The following is a 14,132-nucleotide window of genomic DNA, read 5'->3' on the forward strand; positions in this document are numbered from 1 at the left end:
CTGCCCTCGATCGGTATCGCCTCGCTTCGACCAGACTCCTGCCCGTCCATGGCATACCCCGCGAGCAATAGACTCTTCATGCCATGTTAGACGGACTCCGTATCCACAAGGGCTATTGTTACGGGCACAGCGGCGGCAGATTGGGTGATTTTCTATGACATTCGGGTTAGTGCTATGTATCAATTGAGGCCAATCGAAGCCGGATGAACAATACCGTCGCACTTGATTCGGCGCGCACGACATGTCCAGCAGCCCGTCCGAGCTCTCGAGATGGCCGCCATGGTGCATCTTTGTGGGAAGGGAAGGTGGATGGGTTTCGAGCCCGAAGGACCGAGCAAGATAAGCGGGCGTATTTATTTGCGGGGAAGATAAGCAGTTCCACTTCGCGTATGAAGTGGGCCACTTATTGTTTGCCGATAACTCGGCGTTTATGGGATGTGATAAGTTTGATGAGTTTGCAGGACCAATAATGCTCTATACTGCAAGTATTCTACACTTAAAGCTACCTTTTCATAGGAATTCACTGGAAAATTAATCGCATTAGGATGCTGCATAGCTGAGGTGTGTGTGGTAATTAGATCTAACGCAGAGGCAAAATCCGGACTTTACCAGTCACGCAGTTTTAATGGGTGGTTCACAAAAGAATTCGCATTATGGGGTATCACGGGTATCACTTGTACAGCAAAAAGAAATGCAAAATGCATGGAGAGAATGCAAGGGCTGGAACATTCAGGATTAAGCAACGAGCATGTTCACTGTAATCCACCTATTCGCCGTTGCCGATGTCCATCGACTCGCCTTGGCTGGACGCGATATAACTAATCGCTATCTAGTCCAAAGGTATGTGAAGACTGTTACTTCGTAGATGTGGTCAGATTGGAACTTGCGGTGTCATCCGCGGGCTTCTCCTGGTAGGAGCTTGAAGTGTCATGAAGGACAGGTTTGGTAGATTGGTTGTGCTCAAACTCCACCCTACCTTTTCTCAATCATCTCAACCGGTGCGTCCTCGCTGGAAACCACCGATGGGCTTGGCTTAGGCCCCATCGGCTTCTCGGGTTTGTCCTGATTTGTCGGTGCCGGCGTATTCTGACCGATATCCGCAGGGTTTGCCTTGCTGGTCTTCTCTCGACTACCATCACCATGGGTATTTGGAGCAGGTGAAGTAGCAGAATGGGGTCTTGGAGAAGTTGCTGGGGCAGCATCCGAGATATTAGTAGGCGCAGTAGGTGGCGCTGAATAGTCTTCAATCACGATAACTTCGTTGTAGTTCGGTACCACATGAGCTTGTTGAGATCTCGAGCGATCAGCTTGCTGCAGTGACGAGGAACTGCGTGCATATTCCGAAGGAGATTCCGGTCGGTCGGGTGAGCTTGCTCGCAGCATAGAGGATGAACTCTGTAGATATCTAGGGAATAACATCTGGCTTTGTGCAACAGGAGTAGACTTGGCCGCCGAAAAGGGCGGGACAAGCTTCGCTACGCCACTAGTAGAAACGGGCACAGCTGATCTGCTTCCGATCTCAGGTGAATATGGCCCTGGATTGAGAGAGGCAAAACGTTGCTGCAACACGACTTCTTGCTGCTGATGATTCTGGTCGAACTGGATCAAGCGTTGCTGCTCTTGCATTTTTTCCCATCGTTCCTTGTCCTTTCCACGAGCCTCTGCTTGTTGACGCGCTCTTTCAGCATCTTCGCGTCTCTTCATCTCAGTCTGGTAGGCTTCCGGATCGGAGCGTTTCAGTCGTTCCATTCTAAGTTCGTTCTCGACGCGGCGGCTCTCGGCCTCGGTGAGATGGTCTTTCTCGTTGTCTTGAATATGCGACAAGGTCGCTTTGAGAACAACCTCACTGTATTCCCCTTCGAGAATTTGATCAAGGACCTGACGATCCTTTCCAAGAACATCATAGTGTTCGTCCCTCTGCACATTCTTCACGGGGAAGAGATACTGCGAAGTTCTTCTCGAACTTTCTCGCACAACAGTCTTCTTGTCCACCACGCGAACGGCAAGTTGTCGTTTAAATACAGCGCTGTTAAAAATAAGCTCCTCGAAGGTACCACCAGCAATGAAGCGATAGACGAAAACTGGCTTTTTCTGACCCAGGCGGTATGCGCGGCCAACAGCCTGCTCTTCCCACATAGGATTGAAGAGAAAATCGAAAATCACAACACGGTTTGCACCAAACATGTTGAGGCCCACGCCACCAGCTCGAGTGGAGATCAAGAGTACTTGTTCTTCCCCATTGGTGTTGAACTGCTTCGTTGCGACCTGGCGGTCTGACCCAAGCATCGAGCCATCGATACGTTGATACTGTCGTCCACGCTTCTTCAACATGAGATCAAGGTAATCCATAGTTGGAATGCTCTGAGTGAAGATTAAAACCTTGTCCCCGGCTTGGATTGACAGGTCAAGAATCTGATCGAGAAGAACAGCGCGGTTGGATAACGTGGAGTCTTTGATGTCAGGATACTTGCTGAAAAGCGATTCTATGCGGGAGATGAGATCCTTTGGAAGTCCAGCGTCTTGGATTGATCCAGACAAGATTGATGGGCTCTCAAAATCCTCCGGCTGTTTCAACCGATCGGCGAGTTTCTCACGGAAGGGGGAGGGATGGTTGCAACAAAGTTGCATAATTGCCAGCCACGACCATAGCTTCATGCTGACGTCCCCATCTCCAGATCTAGCACAGTCCACAAAAATATCATAAGCCTTTCTCTGTAATTCCGTCAAAGGAATTGTAAGAACAAACTCCGTTTTTGCAGGAAGATCTGATGCAATCACAGAGGTGTCAGCCCTGAGAACCTTGGGGGCCAGAATCCCGTTGAGAAGCTGTAAGGAAATCAAGCTTTCCCTTTGTTGGCTGACCGTGCTGTCAATGTAAGACCCCGCCTGAATGGGATCCATGAACTTCCTTTTGAATATGGCTGGGTCTTCCAGATAGCCAGGCGCAACCCATTCAACCATTTGGTAGTACTCGGAAAGATGGTTTGCGAGTGGTGACCCAGTCACAGCAATACGACTCGTCGATTCAAACCGACAGGCAACTTGGGTAATGGCCGACTTCTCACTCTTCAGTTTGTGAGCCTCATCTGCGATGACAATATTCGGCCTCGATAGGAGACAGTGTTTAACCATCCCATGATCCTCGGGGGAGAGGGATCTCCCAACCTTAGTTGATTTGTTCAAGATGAGCATACGGAGCATCTCATAGCTCATGATGAGAACGCCCCCCTCTTCATTCCAGGAATTGATCGTTCTAAGCCTCTCAGCCATTTCCATGTTCTTTCCTCGGGAGATGATCTCCCGAATTGGTCCGAGGTGGTGATCAGATGGTGTCCAGATGGAAAATTCTTCGACCCAATTTTGAACCACGGACGATGGACATAAAATAATAGTCTGGGAGCGATGGAACCTTTGCGGAACCTGTTTCCGAATCTGTGGGTTGTCCGAGGTAGCAGCTGCAGCAATAGTGACCAAAAGGGATATACTATTCAGAGATCAGACATTTGATCCAAAAACCTGTGAAACATATGGGGGATTCGAATTAAATCTTACATCTGCATTGTCTTGCCCAGCCCCATGACATGAGCAAGCAGACAACCTTGCTGGTTGTTGGCCTCGATAAGTTCTCTCCACATAAACTGTATTCCCGTCAGTTGATGCGGCTTGACATATTTGCCCAGCTGGGGGTGCAGATAGATGACAGGATCCTTGAATGTCACAGCTTGCCCGTCTGCGTCGCTGTTGCTCAGACCCTGGCTTTCACGGGCCATCCTGAGTAGCTCTCTGTCTTTGCTCTGCTTCGCTTGTCGTTCTTGTGCATCTTTCTGCATATTACTGAGCATTCTCGGACCAGGTAATTTCAGGCCGGATTTTGAGTTAGGCTTCTTTTTTCTCTTCTTTGAGGTCCTGTCGAACTCCGCCAACTCGGAAGACATGCCATGGCTTTCACTTAGGGGCTTTCGTTGTGTATGCCAAACTTTGAAAGAAGAAAACAGCTTCTTGAGCAGGTGAAGGAAAACCATGAACCTTGATGGGCCATCAGCCGCTTCGAGGGCTTGGAGAGCTTTTTGGAGACGTTCTTTGCCGATTCCCTGGGGACTCAACATAACGCAATGGTGCCAAGATACGAAGAGAGCACCCAGCCGCATTGCGGATCTACTGTCATCTTCGGTTCTGTCAAGCAGACAACGTTCATTCTTGAGCATTGCTTGCAGTGCTTCTTGAACTTGATCAAGGTAGATAGGGTCGAAAAGTGCTTCCATGTAAGACCCAAAGCTCTTGACCTCCTCTGATGGTAAGCCTATGATGCTCTTTGCCAGCAGCCGGATGCGATCCTTCTCAGCCTGGACAGTGTTCCAGCTCAAGCTGGATAACGTGTCGAAAAGATCAATATCGTCCATATTCGGGCGGACCGCGTCCCTATCATGGTTTTTGATGGACAGTGCCGGCGAATGGGACTTTCTCTGCTGAGGTCGCATGGATTCATCATCCGCGGATGCTGGAGGCGACGAGACTTTAAGTTTTATCCTCAGAGCGGGCTGTTGTGGCGGATTCACCGGATTCAGGGGAGGTGTCTCCACGAGCAATTCATCTTCGATGTCAACATCTTGTGGACTTGCTGCCAGAGTTGGATTTAGAGGCGGTGTCTCAATCGACATCTCGTCTGCCTGGTCAGTTTCCTGTAGTTCTGACAGGGCTAGGCTCGCTCTAGCCACCACCGGGGGTGAGTGACTATGCTGTACAGCACCATCATCAAGCTCCATAAAAGGCCCAGGCAGGCTGAGTTCAGTGCTGGCTCCGTCCTCTTCATGGCTTCCAATCATACGTCGCCGCTTGTTGGCAACAAAGCCTCCTTCGCTATCATCGGATGCTAGAGCGGTGACAGAGGACATTCCCGGTACAGCATGCTGTAAATTTCTTGGAGCCTCATCTCCAAAATCAGAACCAGAATCGCCGGTGGAGGCCTCATCATCGGCTACTGAATCCGAGTCAGAGCCCAAAGATTCTTCTTCAACATCACCGACATGTTCCTTTCGAGGGCGAGAAGTCCTTGGCGGGAGGGAAACAGGAGGTGGGCACATTTCGAGGTTCATGATTTTCAACTTCCAACTTTCATGGCATATCTGACTGAGGGTCAGTTCCATACTACCGCAGGCCTTTCGCAAAAGGGCAGGTGATCTGTATGCAACAGCGAGAATGGCTGCTTTCAGCTTTTCTAAGCGATCTCGAAGAACGTCGAGTTGGCCCAGGTAGTCGCGCTTGTAGTCCTCGACCATATTATCTTCCCGGGCTTGCAGCCACAATGCTCGGGCATATGGTTTCTCCCGCGGCAAACGCTCAGTCTTCCACTTTTCCACGTACTCTGCCATGTATTTCGAGATCACAGCATCACACTCATCACGTAGAAGAGCAGATTTGGACTGGTGAATGTCTGGGTTCTCATCGACGATTTCCTCCCACGTCTCCTCATCGTAATGGCCGTCTGAACCAGATTCTCCATAAGCTGGAAGAATGATATCATCCTCATCCTCCTTGGGAGGATACTTCTGGAGTATTCTTTCGTAAAAAGCATGATCCTTTGCGGTAAGCTCACTTGATCTGTCCTGAGAAACCGGCATGGCCGGAAAATTGTCATTCAACATCGGATTTTCGGCCACTGGTGAACCACAAATTGAAAGCTGATGTCTCCTTTCACCAGTAGCTACCCTTGAAGCAGTGCTTCCAGAGTTTTCAGGGTGGGTGTGCGGTAAGAGGACGTGCTCATAGGTCAACATCATTTGAAGGTTGGAAGGTGATTGTTCTTTCTGAATACTGCCTTCTCGTACTCTTTGTCCACCTGGCACAAAAACTTGGACCGGTGCTACCCGGCGCTTCTCTTTCGTAGCTGCTGGTGCAGGTTCTACGCCAGAGGGTACAGAAGGGGCCTGGCTCGGAGGGTCCAGAGATGACGAAACACAGTGGGAGGGAACCGGCGACACGGTGATTTCAGTCGAGGGTATTTCGTTCAACAAAGAAATAGCCTGCTTTGACATGCGATATTTCGGGGATCGAAGCCGCAACCAATCAATCGCTCTCAGGACACTACTGCGATGACCGAGAGCTTTGATACCCATGTCGTCCTTGAGGGCCTCCTTATCAACATGATGAAGCAGTGCTTCTCCATTTATGAAATTTTCGCGAAGTGCAGTCTCGAGAGCGACAGGGTTTGGTCGCGGCGAATTAGCGGAGTCAGCCCATGGAGCTGCCTCTGGGTTGCAGAGGAAGGTAACAACCTCATCAACTCCCCAGTGGACCGGATCTTGGGTTGAGGCAGCCATGGTATTTTCATGGGGGCCTATTACACAGTCAGCCCATAGTTCAAGGTTTCACGGCACGCGTTTCATATATCTCACCAGTGGATGGCCCCCGGTGCGACGCTCGGCGGGTAGGCCAGTTCTTTGAAAAGAAACCTCGAGTGGTGGGACTTCAGGTATAGGGAGTGGGGAACAAATGAATCAAAGAAATATTAGTTTCAGCGTAGGAAATAATAGACAGGACGGATGGGACTAGGCTTGAAGAAAAGCAGAGAGTGGACCTTCGACAAATGTTGGTTCTTTATTTGGGATGGGGTAAGGATATATTCTGCCTGTAATAATTGGGGCGGTGTGCATTAATATAAAGCGGTGGCCTGGGCGGTCAGGTGGGGTTATGCTGATGACAAATCATTCCGCGGGGAGACTCCGATAAAGTTGCTCTGAGTACGGAGTACAGCGCTCAGTCTCTCTCCCATCAGGGCGTTGCTTTATTTGCTAAGGATCATGGCCGAGTCAATCTACACCAATTACCCCCTGACCTAACCCCAGCTCAGCAAGAGCACTTAGTCACTACGACCAAAGACTGGGCAATCCAAAATGGCCTGGCAGTCCGACCAAGTCCAACTGCCCTTCCCGCTGGCGCAGATTCAAATCGAGTGTTAGCAACAAACGCTCCAGTGACACTCTTCCCCAGCCCTTTTCCGAAAGCCTGCTTCGAGGAAGCTCAAGCTTTACAGACCGTATACAACCAACTATATGCTGCAATCACCTGCAATGAGGAATGGCTGGGGAAGGTCATGGGAGAGTAAGAATACATTCTGATCAATCATTGCGGTCCCTCGGCTAAAATTCACCCCTTTTTGCAGGCTAATTGATGTGGACGACTTTGTTGCGAACCTCTGGAAAACTCATTTGGCGGTACAAAAGGAAGGATATGTCCAGAACCTGTCCTTAGGCCTCTACCGTTCTGATTATATGGCCCATGTTGCGCCCAACCGTGCTCCAGCGTTGAAGCAAGTTGAGTTCAACACAATTTCGTCGTCATTTGGAGGACTGTCAGCTCTTGTGAGATCTCTGCATACGGAGCTCCTTACGTCCCCCCCGGGTACCCCAATCACCTACCCACCTCACCCGCTCCTACAATCCGGCGTACCACCCGAAAATACATCCGTCGAGACTCTTGCAGGAGGTTTGGCAACGGCACACAAGGCTTATGGATCATCAAAGTCTACACCTGAGCTTCCCTTGTGTGTTATTTTTGTAGTCCAGGACGGAGAAAGGAACGTCTTCGACCAACATGCCCTCTCAAAGCGGCTTACAGGGTTCCATCAGATTCCTGTCTTCCGTGTTCGCAGCAGCGAGCTCTTTGATCAAACATCAGTATCTGACTCCAACCCTTCTCGGCCCTTGATCTATCGCCCTCCTTACTCTCCGTCATCCGCATTCGAAGTGACAACTGTCTATCTTCGTGCTTACTATTCACCCGATGAATACAAATCTAGTCGTGACTGGGATGCCCGAGTACACCTGGAACGCTCCGCGGCTATCAAGTGTCCCACCGTGCTCAACCAATTGGCTGGCTGCAAAAAGGTCCAACAAGTGCTCGCAGAGCCGACGGGCCCTGATCACCTTTCAAGCTTCCTTAAAGGCACTGATCCTACAGTGATCGCGAGACTGCGAGAGACATTTGCTCCACAATATGACCTCTCAGCCAACAGTCAAGGTCGGAATCTGGCTCTCAACGCCGAGACAGCCCTGAACCATGTTCTCAAGCCCCAGCGAGAAGGTGGTGGTAACAACATCTATAAAGCTGAGATTCCAGGCTTCCTTCAATCTATTCCAGAGACAGACTGGAAGGGCTGGGTGCTGATGGAGCTCATCAATCCCGCGCCCGATGCTGTGAATGTCGCTCTACGGAATGACGGAGAAGTCCTCCGTGGCAACGTGATCTCCGAGCTGGGTGTTTATGGTACTATCTTGTGGGACAACACCGGCAAGGTTCTCCATAATGACCAGGGCGGATGGTTGTTGAGAACCAAAGGCAAAGAAGTGAATGAGGGGGGCGTGGCCGCAGGCTTCTCCAGCTTAGATAGCGTACTTCTTTTCTAGCGTATTATACATGATAGAGCAATAAATTTTCATGTGATTATAGATCCACCCTGAAAACTTTCGTAATCACATCAACAACCGAATATCATTATCGTGAGAAAGCGAGAGGGCTGTTGTGGCTCTGGCGTAGCGGATGGGAGAGTACTATGCTCGAGCAGATAGAGCTCAAGGAGTTCGAGGAGCCGGACCCAGTGGATGAACTACCACGGATATGTTTTGGGTTCCGCCAGCGCCCCAGTTACAGTATAGCGAGCTGTGGAGGAAGGGAAATCTACGTTGAATTTGAAGGGGGATTGGCTAGTTGGAGAGGAGACATCTCACAGCAGATACCTAAAAAACAGGCGCGGGGCTATGACTTTGTCTTTAGTAGGAGGAGCATGTTCCGAAGCTTATCATGGCATTTCTTGCTGTATCTCCACGGCAGGCTCCTACTTCCAATGCCCAAGGAACTTGACTTTGCCAGCGCCTTTTTCAGGTTCCAGGAACATAAACTTTTGGAGAGCCAAGCGGCTCTTGATCACACGGGCTAATATATGGGGCAACGTCACACCGAGCTGGATCTAAGTTCCCACCATGAGGCTGCACAACTCTTGAATGCGGGGAAACGTAAGGCCTGACGCCATTCTTATCCGTCGTCTTCGTGTCGTGCCGCTCTATTACTTCCACCCTCTTATTTCCGGTCGAAGTGCTGACAGCCTCGTATTGGACCACGCCAGAAGCTAAGAGTCCTCATGCAGCAGCTGAGCCAACAAGACAAAGACTCAAGTGTCCGAGAACTGCCGCTTTGGGATTGGCCCAAGATTTGGCTTGCGCCTTGACGGGCGGCGTCTTGCCCCCGCTCTTTCAAATTGGCTATAATTTAAGCCACACGCTAGCCCGGTCAGATGATCCCCTTGCGGGGCAATCTTCGGTGTCTGTATGCAAGTTTCTGGGTGGAGTGGTGCATCGCAACCCTAGTGACTTCTGTCGTCTTGTTCTAATGCTGACTGCATGGGCTGAAATCGCTCGCGATAAGCCACCGCACCGGACTCTTTTCTCGGCAGTTTGTACAAAGCAACTCCAGTCCGACGACCATGCTGGTCGAGGTAGTAGCGGTGGGTCCAAATGTATCCGAGCAAGGTCGAAGGTCTGTGGAGTGAAGAGCTGAGTGGCTCTCTATCCCTGTAGCTGACTTGGCTCGTCGTTGCTGGGTTTTGGGCAGGAAGCAGTTCAAGAAGTACATAGCGCTGATAAATACGAAGCCCACCCTGCTTGTGAGGACGTCGTAAAAGGTTCAGCGGAAAGTTCCATTCGTAAGACGAGTGCAAACCCCTCGCTGCAATCGAAACTGCCCACTCTTACCTTCTTCTCACCTTCCTTTTCTCCATCCTCTCCACACTCTCCGACACTCCACCCTTCTTTATTGTTATCTCTCCTTTTACTACCTAATCAAGATTTTCTAGTAAAATCCTCAGATTTACATCGTTTGTGAATATATCTGTAGCCAAGCATGGCTACACGGGCCACCCACGATGTGGTCGGTGGGTAAGTTCTGAAGGCGAGCATATTTGCCGCGTGGGAAGAGCAATACTGACGGACATGGGGGAAACATAGCATGACTGAGAATGTGACGGGAGAGTAAGTAGTAGTGTCTCTTTCTTCAAGCTCAGAGCTCATGAATATCGCAGGATCAAAAATCCCCTGGACGGTCTGTCCCATGACGAGCTAATGGCTAATGTGGAGGAATATGCCAATCAGCACAACCTAACCGACATCCTCCCACTGTTAAAGAAGGGTGCACTCGCTGGACAGAAGCCAGCAGAGGCAAACTCAATCCCGGAGCTTGATGAACAGGATAGACATGTACTTCGTGAGGAGATCACTCGTCGCTGGCATCATCCTTGGGCACTATACTACACGATCATCCTCAACTCCATTGCAGCTGCGATTCAAGGCTGGGATCAGACTGGTACTTTGGATACCCCATCTTGTGCTGCGTAACGAGCTGACTATGTACCTCTCAGGCTCAAACGGTGCTAACCTGACCTTTGATGCTCAATTCGGCATTCCAAACAACTTCCCCGACTGCCCGGACAAGGCTACCTGCGATCGCAACCAGTGGATCGTAGGTTTTGTGAACGCTTCGCCTTACATTACCATCTGTCTTTTGTGGGTATCCTTCTTGTATCCTCTCTCTCTCGCACTATGATCTAATTGCAGTTTCAATACAAGTGCTGGCTGGCTCTCCGACCCGATCAATCACCTCATCGGCCGTAAGGGAACTATCTTCATCGCTGCGATTTTCAGCTTACTTGCGCCGATTGGATCCGCTCTCACCCAGCATTGGGGCCAGCTTGTGGCCTGTCGCGTGCTTCTTGGGATTGGAATGGGTCTCAAGGAAGTCACTGTTCCTGTGTATTCAGCAGAGAATTCCCCTACCAACATTCGAGGCGGTCTGGTTATGTCGTGGCAAGTATGGACTGCCTTTGGAATCTTTCTTGGGACTTGTGCCAATCTTATTGTTGCCAATGTTGGGAAAATTGCATGGCGTCTGCAGCTGGGATCGGCCTTTATTCCCGCTGTTCCTTTGCTCATCGGAATCTACTTCTGTCCTGAATCTCCACGCTGGCTGATCACCAAGGGAAAGCACCGAAAGGCATACGAGTCTCTCCTGCGCCTTCGGAACAGCCCTCTGCAAGCCGCCCGCGACCTTTACATGATCCATGCTACACTTGTTGAAGAGAAGAGCATGCTTGAGGCTTCTGGGTTTGCCAAGACGAACAACATGTTTGTTCGCTTCTTTGAGCTTTTTACCGTGCCCCGTCTGCGCCGTGCTACTCAGGCATCTGGCATCGTGATGATTGCTCAGCAGATGTGTGGAAGTAAGTTGATTCTATCACACTTCTTGATAGCCTGAGTAAGCTGCTTACTGGTTGGACTTCGATAGTCAACATTATTGCTTTCTATTCATCGACCATCTTCTCGCTGGCTGGCGCCAGCAATATCCACGCACTCTTGGCGTCTTTTGGCTTTGGATTGATCAACTTCATCTTCGCTTGGCCTGCGGTGTGGACAATCGATACTTATGGGAGAAGAACCCTTTTGATTTTTACCTTCCCCAACATGTGCTGGACACTTCTCTGCGCTGGATTTTGCTTCTGGATTCCCAAGAGCAGCAACGCCCATCTAGGCCTGGTCGCGTTCTTTATCTACCTCTTTGATGCGTTCTATTCACCCGGTGAAGGGCCCGTTCCATTCACCTACTCTGCTGAGGTGTTCCCTCTCTCGCACCGTGAAGTCGGCATGGCCTGGGCGGTTGCGACCAACAATTTCTGGGCCTCAGTGCTATCGCTGACCTTCCCATACATGTTGCGAGCCTTTACCCCTCAGGGTGCTTTCGGGTTCTACGCTGCTCTCAACATCATGGCACTGATACTGATCTTCTTCTTCCTGCCTGAGACTAAGCAGCGATCGCTGGAAGAGCTCGACTATGTGTTCGGTGTGCCAACCCGCACCCATGCCAAGTACCAGCTCACCCAGGTCCTTCCATGGTGGATTAAGCGTTACATCCTCCGCCGCAAGAATGTCGTTTGCCCCGAGCTGTACAAGATCAGCGCGCCGAGCGCCGCGGCGCACGCTGAGGAGATCCATGATCTACAGGAAGTCCTTAGTGTCACTGCGGACAATGACAAGGACAAGGAAGCTGCTTGAGGATGCGTGGTAGCTTGGTCGAGATCTTTTCTTTCTCCCAAGTCACTAATGTGCAGATTTTTGCTACGCCGCGTAGAATTCCTCCAGATGGATGGGAAACACGGCCAGCATTTATTACCGGAATGGAGAATTTTGAAATTTCATACCCATATCAATATGCAATTTTATGTTGAGTGCTTATTTACACCACTCGTAGACTTATGGTTTTGACCTTTGCGTTATTCATGAGAACTATCTGCCGAGCAGTTGTGTCTCTTTTCCTCTTCCTCGTCTACTTCCCTTCACAACCACCAACAAGATGAGCCGCCCCTCTTCATTCCTTCGCTTGGTTGCCAACAAACCCCAAGCCTCGACCCAAAAGACCTATAATCTCCATATTCCCTGCTATGTGAAACCCAACACGTCCGCCCAAAGAGTTGGGGTTACTGCAGTGGGACCTGGCCGGGTGCATGTATCGGTGGCAGCGGTTCCCCGCGATGGAGCTGCCAACCGTGCTGTTTCCCGGGTTGTCGCAGAGGTATGATCGACCAACTACAATTCTTGTACCTTTTACCTTTTGGCTATTGGAGCATCCGGGGGAAAGTTCTAAATTTAATTGTCTTCTTTTAGGTCTTCAAGGTCCCAAAATCCAATGTTGGGGTGATCCGTGGGGCCACGGCCCGCGAAAAGACGTTGTGCATTGCAGATCTAGCCATTGGCGACGATAGCGAGGAAGAGTTTCTTCAGCGAGCGACACAAAAGCTTATTGACGCGGCAGAAAACAGAAACCCTTCGTAAGAAGCAGACAAGCCAGGTACACGTGATGAGAAGTATCCTGCTGGGCAGGTTGGTGACTGTATTCAGCACCCCAAAATCCCGTGACGTGAAATCCCGCTTTTCGGCAGCTCCGACAGCTCAAAACTTCATCTGCACACCACCTTCCTCGACCAACCTTCCAAATGGCAGACGTACAGCACAAAGATCCCGTGGAAGATGCGGCTTCTTCAACGGCGCCAAAGCGCAAAGCGCCAGACTCTCCCTCCAGCACTATTAATTTCACATCGCGCAATCCGCCCTGGACCTATCTCAAGCTCCAGCTGTAAGAAGCCTCCCTCGAGTGAGCCCTTTTGGAGACAGAGCAGACCCTGACAACTTGCAACAGCGTTTCCCAGCCAGATGCCACACCCTCCCAGCCCCTAGACGCTCTCTCCGCCCGCACCTACCTCTCCTCCGCTCTGTCTCAATTCCTTGGGCTTACAGGTACTGCGATTCCGATCGATATCCTGAAAGTCGAGACTGGGTCCTTATCTACCACCAAAGGCGCAAGCAAGCATGATGGTGTCTGGGTGCGCGTCCCGCGCGACGATGGGGCAGCTGTTGTTGCTGCGCTTAGCTCGTGGATCGGTGGGAGTGGCAGCGGGGCGAGCGCTGCTTGGAGAGTCTGCGCGAAGGGCAATTACCTGGGCGCATTGGTCTCTGGGTCTGGGAGTGACTTGTTTGTTCCCTAAGCCGTGTGTCTCGCGTTCGTTCTCGGCTTTTCTAGGAGCGAACGTGCCTCTAACCCTCGCCTCCTTCGCCGCACGGATTGCTTAAGCTTCTTGCGTCTTCGGCTCTCATACTGTACCAGGTGCAGCCAGAGCTGCAATACCATACCTACGGGCTAGTTTCAGCCTAGAGGTCAGCTTGGTTATCAGACCCATACGGGTCGGGTGCGAGCCAGATTAATTGAGATTGGCTTAAGGCCAAAACCCCGCGCCGCCGACCATCATGAAGATACTCAGGCACTGTGGAAGTTTCATGATAGCTCAGTACCCATTGGCCTCTCTACGGAATCATGGGCATGCTCATCGAATCCACTCTGCCCTTGAAGCAAGTCATCTATCGTCTACCATGCATACCGGAAGGCAATGACTGGAAAATGCAATGATATTCACAACAATTCAAGAATCAATCAGTCTCTTATGCAAAATACACCAATCGCAATTTTTTTCCGGGCTTTCTTGTTGAATCAACGCTGCCCTAATGAAAAAACGCCGTAACTCTCCCGCTGCGCAACACATG

The 14,132-nt window shown here is 50.6% G+C and overlaps 5 protein-coding genes across 5 annotated transcripts; 4 read left to right on the top strand and 1 right to left on the bottom strand.

The window, feature by feature from the left end:
* Positions 1-972: 972 nt before the first annotated feature.
* Positions 973-6,317, bottom strand: N7482_002866 (putative SNF2 family helicase/ATPase; the record flags this gene model as incomplete). The annotated part of the gene is made up of 2 exons (XM_056684991.1): positions 973-3,484; positions 3,553-6,317. 2 exons carry the CDS (start codon positions 6,315-6,317, stop codon positions 973-975), a joined length of 5,277 nt encoding a protein of 1,758 aa, XP_056548597.1.
* An 81-nt stretch (positions 6,318-6,398) lies between these two features.
* Positions 6,399-8,402, top strand: N7482_002867 (glutathione synthase; the record flags this gene model as incomplete). The annotated part of the gene is made up of 3 exons (XM_056684992.1): positions 6,399-6,424; positions 6,751-7,098; positions 7,160-8,402. The coding sequence occupies 3 exons, from the start codon at positions 6,399-6,401 to the stop codon at positions 8,400-8,402; spliced, it is 1,617 nt and encodes a 538-aa protein (XP_056548598.1).
* Positions 8,403-9,891: 1,489 nt separating this feature from the next.
* Positions 9,892-12,092, top strand: N7482_002868 (sugar porter family MFS transporter; the record flags this gene model as incomplete). The annotated part of the gene is made up of 6 exons (XM_056684993.1): positions 9,892-9,926; positions 9,996-10,019; positions 10,070-10,350; positions 10,406-10,550; positions 10,602-11,263; positions 11,329-12,092. The coding sequence occupies 6 exons, from the start codon at positions 9,892-9,894 to the stop codon at positions 12,090-12,092; spliced, it is 1,911 nt and encodes a 636-aa protein (XP_056548599.1).
* Positions 12,093-12,390: 298 nt separating this feature from the next.
* On the top strand, positions 12,391-12,869 carry N7482_002869 (DUF167 domain-containing protein; the record flags this gene model as incomplete). The annotated part of the gene is made up of 2 exons (XM_056684994.1): positions 12,391-12,609; positions 12,702-12,869. 2 exons carry the CDS (start codon positions 12,391-12,393, stop codon positions 12,867-12,869), a joined length of 387 nt encoding a protein of 128 aa, XP_056548600.1.
* Positions 12,870-13,030: 161 nt separating this feature from the next.
* Positions 13,031-13,579, top strand: N7482_002870 (uncharacterized protein; the record flags this gene model as incomplete). Its single annotated transcript, XM_056684995.1, has 2 exons — positions 13,031-13,170; positions 13,234-13,579. The coding sequence occupies 2 exons, from the start codon at positions 13,031-13,033 to the stop codon at positions 13,577-13,579; spliced, it is 486 nt and encodes a 161-aa protein (XP_056548601.1).
* Positions 13,580-14,132: the final 553 nt, after the last annotated feature.

The sequence above is a fragment of the Penicillium canariense genome (assembly GCF_028826845.1).
Source record: "Penicillium canariense strain IBT 26290 chromosome Unknown utg000001l_segment0_segment0, whole genome shotgun sequence".
Classification (NCBI taxonomy): domain Eukaryota; kingdom Fungi; phylum Ascomycota; class Eurotiomycetes; order Eurotiales; family Aspergillaceae; genus Penicillium; species Penicillium canariense.